This window comes from Tachysurus fulvidraco, chromosome 6 (assembly GCF_022655615.1).
Source record: "Tachysurus fulvidraco isolate hzauxx_2018 chromosome 6, HZAU_PFXX_2.0, whole genome shotgun sequence".
NCBI classification, from domain to species: Eukaryota; Metazoa; Chordata; class Actinopteri; order Siluriformes; family Bagridae; genus Tachysurus; species Tachysurus fulvidraco.
Genome location: NC_062523.1, coordinates 18,745,897 through 18,758,372, shown reverse-complemented (window position 1 = coordinate 18,758,372; position 12,476 = coordinate 18,745,897). Strand labels below are relative to the sequence as shown.

General features: G+C 38.2%; 2 protein-coding genes across 5 annotated transcripts in view; both read right to left on the bottom strand.

Annotated features, from left to right (window-relative positions):
- inhbb (inhibin subunit beta B) overlaps positions 1-5,291 on the bottom strand; it is a 7,318-nt gene extending 2,027 nt beyond the window's left edge. The window contains exons 1-2 of the mRNA XM_027164315.2: positions 4,266-5,291; positions 1-215 (exon numbers count right to left, since the gene is read on the bottom strand). The exon at positions 1-215 is cut by the window's left edge and continues 2,027 nt beyond it. Of these exons, the coding sequence (XP_027020116.1) occupies positions 1-215; positions 4,266-4,644 (594 nt within the window). The 5' untranslated portion in view covers positions 4,645-5,291. The remainder of the gene's footprint in view (positions 216-4,265) is intronic.
- Positions 5,292-6,162: 871 nt separating this feature from the next.
- On the bottom strand, positions 6,163-11,946 carry si:dkey-3d4.3 (leucine-zipper-like transcriptional regulator 1 homolog). 4 transcript variants are annotated; one of them, XM_027164310.2, is made up of 8 exons: positions 11,384-11,946; positions 9,867-10,073; positions 9,701-9,783; positions 9,470-9,548; positions 9,202-9,248; positions 8,680-8,800; positions 7,747-7,927; positions 6,163-6,989 (listed from the first exon to the last, which is right to left on the bottom strand). In XM_027164310.2, the coding sequence occupies exons 2-8, from the start codon at positions 10,027-10,029 to the stop codon at positions 6,428-6,430; spliced, it is 1,236 nt and encodes a 411-aa protein (XP_027020111.1). In that variant the 5' UTR covers positions 10,030-10,073; positions 11,384-11,946; the 3' UTR covers positions 6,163-6,427. The 4 variants fall into 4 exon arrangements, with proteins under 4 accessions (XP_027020111.1, XP_027020113.1, XP_047670782.1 ...); XM_027164312.2 differs by lacking the exon at positions 11,384-11,946 and adding an exon at positions 11,109-11,323; XM_047814826.1 differs by lacking the exon at positions 11,384-11,946 and adding an exon at positions 10,399-10,962.
- Positions 11,947-12,476: the final 530 nt, after the last annotated feature.

Below are 12,476 nucleotides of genomic sequence, written 5' to 3'. Positions count from 1 at the left end.
GCGCTTCAGCTCCAGGCGTTTCTCAACCCATTTTTCCTGACCACCAGGCTCCTGGTAGCGTACCCTCACTGTCACCTTCCGACGCACACCTTTCTCCAGTCCTCCAGGTAGAAGTTTGAAGTACAGCCATAAATTGGCTTGCAGCACATACAGGTTCTGATTGCCCTCATTGGAGATCACAAAATAGAGGCTGGACTTTGCTGAAGTTAGGTCATCTATAGGAAATGGAGGGGAAAAAATTATTACTGAAACACATGCATTTGTTATATTAAAAAAACATTTTAGTAATATTTAGTTTGGAAAATGTTTTGAAACTGGCAAAAAATAATAATATATAGCAATTTATGCAAGATAGATTGATCCATTTTATAATATGCCTGACAGGTTCATTAGTTTTTGTTCTCCCTTTCATATATTATCCTGATTGACAGAGAGGCTGCAGCAGCACAAAACTGGGCTTGGGCCCAGTTGGCCTAGCACTGAAGGCTGCTGATGCAGGAAAGTAGGGGTGGATTGTGAGTTCTGCCCTGGGGGGTTCATTGAGTTCACAGTGAGCATAGTGAAAACTCACAGCTCCTGGAGCCTTGGAGACTGACAGCACAATGCAGTCTGTGAGGTATTATTGGACAGCTATGGCACAGCCTAGTATTGTGCATGTGGCCTCTGAATAAAAAGGATGATCAGGAAAATACAAAGCATTTGCATGACATAGCACAGTATTCAAAATACAGTTGTATTCAGCATGTAACCAGTGTTTGGTTCAGTTAAGGATGCTTGCCTTTTCTTTTAAATTTTTGAAAAGTTCCATTGAACCAGTGAACACTTATAGCACCAACAAGTGATGGATGGTATAATTAATCATATTTCATTTGATCTTTTGGTTCAAGTTGAAGAGCTGCTTACAGCTGGCATTTGCTGAATTGGTGGAATTACCTTGTTTGCAAACTGATTAGCTGAGGTCAGTGTCAACAGCTTGCCCCCGAAGATGGCTTGTTTCTCTGACAGCCTGTCTGGCCCCATGTAGCAGTGGCTTTATGTGCACTCAGCCCTGTCCAGACTCGTTTGCCTGCCCCTGCTCTGGCAAGAACCCAGTTACTCGGCAGTCCCAAAGTGGAACACAGTTAAAGCTCAGTAGGTACAGAAAATAAAGTGCTGGGGACATGGTGTCAGCTTTTAAAAGCTGTGTAGCAAAATCTGAATAAAACAGATTAGCAAACAATTCTCTGAAATTTTCTACTTCATTAACTGCCGGCATGCCCTCAGGTTATAAATATTCTGGCATTACCTGTTCAGAAAAGTGCTCTGCTACCTGCCTCAACAGCTCCTTCTCAAAATGAATGACATGCACAGTGCATATTGGTCTGAAAGATGGAACAACAATGCCCACTAGTTTATAAAGTTTCTCTTTACAGAAAAGCAGGAATGGAGATGAGGTCTGGAAAGTAGCCACATGATCCATTGTCCACATGCTGATTGGGCGTGCCTACTTTCAGCTGAGCTGAACCACAGATGGGCAATCAGCACTGTCTGGCCAACTTTACAGGAGGCAGAGGGAAGAAGGGTTGATTACTGGCTCTCATTAACACTTTACTCCCCTCTGGAGCTCTGTGTGACATTCCTTTCCGGTTCCCTTTTCGGTTTCCTGTGATCATAGGAGGTGGTGTACAGCTGAAATAGGTGAAATACCCATTTAACTATTCATTTTAGGTTAAACTAATTTGACATTAAACTGATTTGTCATTATTCTGGTGTTGTGTAAAATTGATTTTGATTTGTTTACATAACTTTGGCAACCATGAAGACTCCCAAGTATGTGCTGTTTCTCCTGAAGCAGATCAACGCAGCTAAACCACTTATTACAATTTACACACCAGAAGTTTCCCCCACCACTGAAAACACGGGTACGGAACAGTAAATTGGCAATGCTATCAAAGGACCCTAGCTATCTTCCAAAAATCCCCAAAAAAGAATGTCAAACAGTAAATGGATAAGTGGACACATAAATAGCAAGTTCATTCTAATGCTTCACTACAGATTGCTATCATGCTCGAATTGCTTCATATGAACTGCTTAGTACAAGAATATGGGCTGCTGTCTGATTAGCTTCTAACATCCTGCCAATTTACTGACACTGTAGAATCTAATTTCCAAGACAGTATCCAATGTCAATAAAACAATGATTTGCCAAGGGGATCAATTCAAATAGGGTATGACTGACATGATGAAATTGCAGGTCCTGTTGCAAACCCTCTGAATACTGCTACACGGGATGATGTCAAATAATAAAGCCTAATTTCCCGGGCTCGCCTGGATGTTAAGAGTTCAGCGAGTCCGAATAGCTATGGACAAATGAGAAGCACACATCTCTCGATTCGCTCCCGTGGCTACGGGACACCAAATCCTTCTGAAACGGACCACAGAACAGAGTTAACAGAGACATGACGCTGGCAGCTGTTCTCACCTGCATGTTGGCAGCATTCTCCATTCTGCCCTCCTAGAGTAGGGTGTAAGATTCAAGTAAACATTCTGACCAAAGAAAGGGACATGTCAAGCGCTCTATAAAGAGAACATCTTTTCGCCTGCAATAGCAGTGATTTGCTGACTTATCTCCTAGGTGTCAGATAGATCCAGGGAACTACACTGGATAAGCGCATCTAAAAGCTCACTGGATGAGTGTGCCACTCATTGCAGAATACCTTGGGAGCTTGTCCCAAAGCCATGCCCCGGCTGGCAACCTTCGCGCTGGGGGTTAGCGCCAGCTGGCCCTGAGGCAGAAGGGGTCCAGAGAGCAGGGACCAAAGCCAGTTTCGTGACACAATGCAGCTCAAAGGTTCAAAGGTGTCCTGAATAATGGGTGAAAATGCAAAGAGGCCTAGCTTTGCTTTGATATTTTAAAAGCATTCTTTCATTCTTTGCAAAACTACGATATGAGTAGACCATCCCCCACAACAGCCTCTATCCCCCACCACAACTCAAATGTGTCATGGATTATCCCTCTTATTATTTTTTTCGTTTCTAATGTTAACATTTTCGGTTCAACCTGAACACACAAACACACACACTGCCCTACCAACAATTGCTACACCCCCTGTTTACTTGTCATAAGTGTGTTTCATTCATTCTTGGTGGAGAAAAGAAGTTGTCCAAGCTTACGTGTTGTGCAGGTATATAAAATAGGAGATATGGAAGACAGGCTGAGAAGCACCATGCTTCATCTTTCATACTACAACCATCAAAAAAAATAAATAAATTTAGCCATATTTTAGATTCATGTATATGTATACTCTCTCTCTCTCTCTCTCTCTCTCTCTCTCTCTCTCTCTCTCTCTCTCTCTCTCTCTCTATATATATATATATATATATATATATATATATATATATATTACCCTAGATCTCAATAGACATGTATAACTACATTTAATTTAATAAGTATTTTTGACACTGCAAAGTTTTACTCTCACTCTTTTTATATATATAAAAAAAGCTATTGTTACCAAGGTTCCTTCAAATGTAAGTTGTTGTTGTTATTATTATGCTATACAGTTATTGAAAATATCTAATTTGTCAGAGCAGAATATACCTCATTTGCTACATGTATGTATATATAAAATAAGTTTGATAAAGAAATTCTGCTAGATGTCACTCAGATCATACAATATTTCTAACCATTTTCGGTCTGTCATTAACGAAACATGTTACACAAACATTTTAATAACATTTTATAAACAAAATGTCCCACAATCTTTATAATATTAAGCTTTTACCTCCCATGTACAGACACATGCTATTTGTAAATCAGTGCTGTTGCTATAAACTATTACTTAGGGTTGAATAATATATTGTTTATATTTCTGAGCCAATAAGTTAGAATTGAATCTAATGTGATTCATAATTTATTTGTGCTTTCATTTGTGATTTTTTTTCTGTGGGGCTTCTGAATAACCGTAGTTCATGTAATATTGTTAAAAGTAACACAATAAGTCACATATCGTTATCAACATGAGTTGCAATGTTTTAGGAAATAGTGTCGATGTAACTAATAATGAGTTCGTTTTTTCTGCTGTTTTGTTAGAACTTAAAGAAATCAATACAATCATTAAAAAATCAGTCCATGTGGACTTTTTCAGTGTTTTTTTGTTTGGTAACTATGACAAATAAAAGCAGCATCATTTCTGCACGTTATTCGCCTGTTTACGTTGTCAAAAAGTCCTGGAAACAAACGGATTAGACCGACTCTGTTATAGAGTAGGACATTTCCTACACACCTGACTCGGCAAAGCTGATGATTTCTGATGTTTCCTCTTGCGCCTCGTTGCTGTATGCGGCTTGGCCATCTAAGCTGGGAATCTCGAACCTGCCGTCCTCTCTCACTTTACCGGCGTGGAGCTTCCTTAGTGCTGTGACCATAGCAGCTTTCGGGATCGGGTGCGTGATGTTAGGTCTCTGTCTCATCTGCAGTCTGCTCAGTATGTGCCTCTTCACCGCCTCCAGAAAGTCAGTGTCCATAGCGTCTGGAACGTCGGGACGGCCGAGGCCGCATGACGCGCACGAGTCCTGGGGCAGCGTGTGGGTGTCGCTCCCGGCGCCTCTCACTGACAGCACGCAAGCCAGTAAACAAAACACCACCCGCACTATTACCTTCATCTTCAATCCCACGCGTCCACTCGCGATCGCCGTTAATTACACAGACTAAAGGGTCAAACGAGTTTACTTTGCATTCACGGTAAATCGACACCGTGCAGCCACACGAGATATTTAAACAACGTGTTCATAAAAAAATAGAAAAATTAAAAATTAAAATATTTACAAAAGTTCTATTTCGTGAGATCGCACTTAAGAACGATCTGGATTTTAGGAACAGTCCAGGCTTCTTAAAGCAGTCGTCTCAGAGAAAGCTCCATGCGTCATGGTTGTTTGTGAAGGATGGAGCTTGACTTCGAGCATCCAAACAGCCTCAGGCTACATCAGTGCACTTAGCCACATTTCGTCCTTATGTTTGACATCTCGTCCTCCTAATGACGGCATGAGAAAAGTCATCGCCGTACAAAATAATGCTATCAGAGTCCGAGCGGTCGCTTGCACAGATTTGTCACTGAAAGGACTAACATCTGAAATATTGTCCACTATATCAGATCTCACATCGTCTTCGTCCAGGTCGGAATTATTTCAGTGCACCGACTGCGCGTAATACGGAGACGATGTTGTGCTTTCCGTCCTTTCCCCAGTGCAATCAAGCTTCTAAAACCGCCTCGCGAGGAAACTTTTTTATAGTTGAAACCACGTGGGTCGAGAGGAGATTAACGTGTGTGGAGGCGAGAACAGCTGAACCACTTCATCCTCAGATCAAGAGATGTCCAGCCAAAGCTAAATACTGAATGAAGTGTGAACCTCATTGTAATTTTTTCCCCTCCAAATATTAGATATACATCTTATTGTGTTTAACATCCATCAAAAGTGTGGTACAATATTTCTTATTAATGGTTTGATTTATTTTGTATTTTTTTTTGATATAGTATCACAACATTTGTCTATGTAAAACCATTATTAATGAATTCTTGACCTTGAGATATTTATCCATAGTAGTGTGGCTTTTAAACGTATGTATCTTTATTTATAAAGACATTATAAGATGATTTGGTGCTTTGGCGCCATCTCTTGTTCAGACTGTATAATGTATAGATTATAAGCTTAATTCTGAATTTATAGTGCTTGGTTATATCTGTCACATGGTTCTAAAATCACTGGCATAATCACACTATGAATTTAGTAAAATTGAGTTTGTCACTACTGTGAAGAAAAAAAAAGTAAAACGTCAGGAACTAACAGGAAATGTGCAAATATGTTGATCTGAAAGATCCACAAAAGCATAAAACATGATTCATGCTTGATTCCTCTGGGTTCTTCATTTCCTCTCATCTCCCCCAAAATTATGCTAGTACATGTGTTATTAGAATGAGTATTACAATGTGTGTGCAAGATGCCCTTTGCACTGGCATTCAATCCAGAGATATTCTGTCACTATTTCATTCACGTTCCACTGTGACCCTGACCAGGATACTGTGGTTACTGAAATTAAGTAAATGAATCAGTGAATATGACAATGCTACACTTGCTTAATAAAAAAGTGTAATGCACAGTGCAGACAAAAATTAAACAAGGAAGTGAAAGGTGTAATTACATTTATTTACATATACACATTATATTTACATACACACATATATACATACATTTCTGAAATAATTGTTTTGGACAAATACACAGGACAACACTACATAAATCAGATTCATAAATCAGAATGTCACTAATGCACCAGCAGATGGTCCAAGAAATAAATACTGTATATCCTCATATGGGACAATGAAGGCTATTCATTTTTCTCTCTGAGAAGGCAGCATTTGCAGGTATAAAACTTTTCAACATATCTCTACTAGTCTCCCAGAGTCATTTGCCACACTGAAATGGCAGCTTGGTCTTTTAGAGGTTTACCTCCCACTACAAGGAGCAAGTCAGGCATTGGGACCTGCAGAGTGTCCTCTGTTTCATTTTCTGAGTGCTCACTGTACCTGTTCCCTTGAGCAACTTGGTTTTCAAAGGTGAGGCAGCTCTCGTATGTCTGAGTACTTTTTAAGCTGACAGAAAGGCTCTGTAGCTCTATATCCTCCTCAGGCTTCCAGTTTAAGGGACTAGAAGGGAAACATTTGTTCTTAAAGGGTCTGAATGTGTTGTCCTTACTTTTTGAGATATCTTTACTACTGGTATTATTTGGTGGTCTCGGCTGGAATTTAGGACCAAGACCCACACTGCAGTGGTGAATCCGGCATGGAGCAGTGGATGCAGGCAATGAAGGCAGCCTCTCCCACATATGTGTTGTAAGATTGAGACTCCACAAGCAGTTAGTTGGAGCAGTCTGGGTCTCTCCTCCACCAAAAAGCAGCATGCTGTCATTGTACACCACAGCTGAGTGTCCCATAAGTTTAGAGGGTCCTGAGCTGCACATTGAAGTAGGGAAGCAAAAAAAAAATAAAAAAATCAAATGTTAAATATATTTGTGCAATAAAATCTTTCACAGTAGAGACCTTGGAGCCAGTGCATGCACAGTACATATATTAATATACAGAATGCTAACAACAGATTTTACTGTTGTTGAGTTTTATCTAGCTCTGACACCTGCTGTTAGATACTTTCATATCCTTTATCAGTATCAATGCAGTGAGTGGCTAAACTTACCAAGATTTTATAAGTGTTTGCTAAGGTCTTACAGTCAATAAATTGTTATGAAATTTTTAAAGTTAATTTAAACGTTTGCCTTGGGTTCCATTTACTAACAAAGGAATAGGCAGGGTTGAACGTTGCTCTGCAGCCAGCCGCTAGAGGGCTTCAGAGACAATCTATGAAGTCAACTCTTACATTATACATGGTAATTTGGGCAAATATAAAAGCAATTACAGGATGTTATGCGTTGGAAAATAACTGTGACAACACAGAACTAAAAAAAAAACATGTTTTAAGTGACATGCTAATGAAAACCTCTCTATATAAAAGTGTCAATTTTACATCTAAATAATTTTGAGATACTAAGGAATGAGATTGGTAAACCTTCTGATTGTTAACACCTATTCAATGGTATAATTTTGTCTTTAACTGTTAAAAAACTTCTGCAAATATACCTGCTTTTCAGTTATACTAATTTGCATAAAACATCTTTTCAGTAATCATTTCAACTGATAATTAGACTTATTTTCTCACAAGGTTCTGATGCAGGTCCAAGTATTGTCATAGGAGCTCCATCTCCACAGGTCTCTCTGCTCCTTCAAACCTTGCAGACCACCATACAGGTACATGCAGTCGTCATTGGTTATAGCAGAGTGGCTATGCCGAGGTCCAGGACCCACTTGTGCAATACTCAAGAGTGACCATAACCTAGAGTCTAATATAGAGACACCTGGCCACTTCAGTGACATTATTTGCAAAAGCTACAAGCTTTTGAACAACTTTGATGTAATACTAGATTTTGAGATAAGATCGCCAATAGTGTGATTTTATATATATACGTGTATATATATTTATATATATATATACACACACACACACATATATATATATGTGTGTGTGTTTATGTGAGAGCTTTTTAATTACTGAAACATGGCTTATTTATACAACCATTTAAAATCCACTGTTCACAATACTTTGAATACTTTATAATTTGAATAGCGTTTTCTCTTCTGGGTGTTTATCTCATCTGTTGGGTGTGAAATTGTTGTTATTGTGGATAAAGGCACAACAGAGAACAGTTGACTCACATTTCACAGTTACGAATGACTAAATCTTTTGGGAGTTAATATCTGGCTCAGTGTCTGTGTGCTAAATTGTCCCTGGGTTATGAAACCAAGAATACTATAAAATGTTTGAAACTTTTTAATTACTAAAATGATAGATTGAAAGGTATATATTTCAATAAGCATCCAAAATAAATTGTAGGCATGTGCAGGCATGTATCTTGGCCAGCTTCTGCATGCACATATTTTAAGCTCACTTGACAGGAAAAGAGAATTATTACTGATTCCTGTGTGGGAAAATCTGGCTAATAAACAACATTCAAGCATATCAACTGTCACCTGAAATCCATTTGTCTCACAGTTTAACATGTTTACTTTTTTCTTATAACCTAATATTACTGACCTAAGTTAAATTTCCAGAACTCCTGTGAGGTCCCTCGCATGTCAATGTATCCACCATAAATAAACATTGAAGATCCCAACACAACAGCACTGTGTCCCTTTCTGTTGGCTGGTGCCACATTCTAGAAAAAAGGATAGAGATGGTGGAGCAGAGTAGTCTAAAATACCTGTTTGCTAACGCATTCAAAGTCCTAAAACCATTAGCAGTCTGAGAAAACCCATCAAATTTGCTGCATGTGTTTTTAGCCAATCTAAAAAATTATGAAAAACACAGTCTGGCCAAAATATGGATTTTCTGACAGTAACATACACCTTAACTTTAAAGAACCATAAATATACCTCTAATGCTAGATCTTGGCATGTATTTTTAACACATGCAAAAGAAAAGCATGTTTCAGTTTAGAAAAGCATCACAACATCATTTAAAAAAATGTCAGATGTTTATTGTATGAAGGGTTTTCTCAGGTTGCCACACATTTAACTACACAGGAGTTTTTATGAACTTTTTATGATTATCTTTTACCTGAGCAAGTGGACTTTGCTCTTCTACAAAGAACCAGTGTTCTTTAGCTGCAAAGAATAGAAATTGGGAATAAAAATAAGAATACACAAAACAGTAAGTATAGTGAAACATAATTAAACATATGACTGGAAAACATTGTTCATGGGTTGTTTAGACAAAATCATGTTAGCAGAAATAGTTACCATTCATCTATTACATTTTAAATGATTATAGAGAATTTATTTAGATAATTAATGCATGACATTTTCATTTATTTATTTTGCATTACCTGTGTCAAACAACCATAGAGGGGTTTTTGTGTCAGAATATGCTGAATCCCTTAAGCCACCGAATATGTAGAGGACACCCTAAGAGAGAATAAAAGCATAATATGGGTAATATAATGGGTAATGCATTATTCTACCATATGATTTCTGCAGTTGCTGATAATTTACATCATAGGGATGCATTATTTATTCAAAAAACAATTAACACCAGATTAATATAATATTAAAATCACCTCATGAGACACCATGCTGTGTTCCTCCAGTTCATCAGGTGCATTGTCACTGTCACAGTCCAACTTGATCCACTTGTTACACCCTATGCATTCAATTTCAACAAACATTTGATCTCTCTAATCTAAAGACGCAACTTCCAGTGACACACAGAACAATATGACTTACCCACATCGTATTTCCAGAAATCTTTTAATGAGTGCTTCCATCTACCTCCAAGCAGGTAAACATTCCCATTATAAGCACAAATAGCATGCTTATAGCGGTCACATGGTGCAGGAGAACTCTGAGGCACAGAAGTCCACAGACAGGAATCAATCTTCTTGCTCATACTAGGTCTGTGAGAGTGTCATAAGTACACTTACACTTCTCTTCCTGGAAACAAAATATTTCTGTTAGAGTCTAAGTATGGAATAAGATAGAGAAAACTTTGCAAAAAATAAAAATAAAAACACAACAAAAACTGAACACAAGAGTTGAATTGTAGTTCACATTCATTGCTCAAATGGCAGTAATAAGAATTCTTCATTGCAGGTTATATAATCTGTTACACTGGCAGGTGATATGTAGTCATGTGATTCTAGAACACGTCCATTGTGTTGCTATATATAAACAGGACTATACTGGTACCTTTTACTATATGTAAAATGATTCAAAAACAAGAAAAAATACCATAATAAAGACATTAATCATAGCTTACCAGAAGTGGTACTAAATTGCTCTATTACATTGTACTGTGAGCTAATAAACCAGGGTCATAGGGGAAACAGCTTGATTATAAAACACACAAAAACATATAAAGAATGAAATGCCCATAGCATTATCAAAAGTACTGCATTACTTAATAATTAATATTATTAGGTTCATGTTAACATCATTTATAGCCCAACTTCATTCATTTTATATTATTTTAAAGGGATAAGAAGAAACTATTCTACACAAGGATATCTGATTGATTTGTCAGCTATTTATATCCCTTCGGTTGTAGCCAAGGACCCTTCTGTAGAGACTCATAAACATTACTTAAATGTGTACAATAAATACAACTGAGTTTTCTGTTCAGGAACGTTTAAGTTATTTATAAAGCTGTTTTTTGTGTGTGTGTTTTTGAGGTTTGAATGAAACAACTAAATTTGAAAGGGTTAACCAGAACTGACTACTAGACCTCAGGAAGAAATATAACAGCTTTGATAATGGTGGTTTGTGCTTTTCACAACGAATTTATCTTAGTTTAACTTATTCACTATCTAACTTAAGAACTACGAACAAACATGGACTGAATACAAACATTCTTACGGATCCACTTAACTTGACGGAAAGGGTTTGTGGTAACTGTGTCTACAACACTCAAGTCATATGAAACTAAGTTTTTAGTTATATTAATTTGTTATAAAACAGTAAATTGCTTGCTTGTGTAGTAGTAGATGTCGTCTAATCCATAATCGGATTAAACCTGCGTCCCATAGTATCCGAGTTTAGCAGAAAGTAAACGGTAACCAACAGAAAGTAATGGCGCTGTAGTTTAAACCAGAAGCCAGGCGTGACCGTTAGCTACTGTATCTCGCGTCAACGACATTCCCCACAGCTAATAGCAAACTTTTAACGTTACTAAACAGAAAACCTTTTTTTACTGAACTGATCATATTCGTTTGCATAAAGTTCAGCTATTGCTTTAGTTTGCTTACCGTTTTAACTCTTCCCTGTTAAAGTGATGTATCGTTCACGAACGAGTCGGCTCATTTACCCGGCTCTTCTAACTGCCACTGAGAACACTAAGAGTCGACTCGCTCATATGAGCCGTATGCATTTTGCCTTCACTTCTCTATCTCTTGTAGATGTGTTCGATGCCGTTGGTCTGGTTGTGAACTTTAATTCATGCGTTTCATTTAAAATCTTTTTCCCAACTGTTCTTTTGCGTGAGCGTTCGTTTGCGCTACGCAAACTTTGCCCTTTTTAGAGAACAAATAATGAGCCGTATGGGAGTCGGCTCTTATTGGCAGGCTGAGTCAAATGATCTGACTCCCTGAAATCAGAAAAACATTACCATAGCTACCTGAAAGCCACCTGAGCGCTGGGTTGTGCCTTGGCTAGTTACAGTGAACAAGGCTGAGTGGGCGGGTCAATGTAAAGTAAAGGCGATGTTATATATGTAATATTGCAGAAACATTGGCGTAAAAACCGGCGTTTTAAGCCACCGATACGGCATGGAAACAGTTATATTAAGTAACTTATTAATGTTACTGAATGTACAGGTTTGATTTGTAACTTCAAATCACGTCAGCAGTATCACATACGCTTAAGTATGGAAATATTGAGTTTCGACATTAGGCCCCAGGTAACCACTGCCAATGTTCAGTATAAACGCACAATCGTGAGTGCGATATTATTTTTAAACAATAGTTTTGAGACAGTTCAGACACCGCGAACACAAACCGTGCCTGAACCCCATTGACAGTGGGGGCCCCATGACTGCCTATTGCAGGGGGGCCCCACCACTGCCCATTTTCATTTTGGTGTGCAATAGAGGACCTCTTACTGTCTTCATCTTTCCACATATGTGTTTAAATCCTAATGAGTGTGTTTAATGGCAGTCCTCTTGTTATTTTCCATATGATTTTTAAATTAGGGCACATTCCATAGATGGCTGCCTCAACTATAAATTCTGTTATAAGAAAAAATAAAACTATAAACTATTAATTTAGGGGGGCACGGTGGCTTAGTGGTTAGCACGTTTGCCTCATACCTCCAGGGTTGGGGGTTCGATTCCCGCCTCCGCCT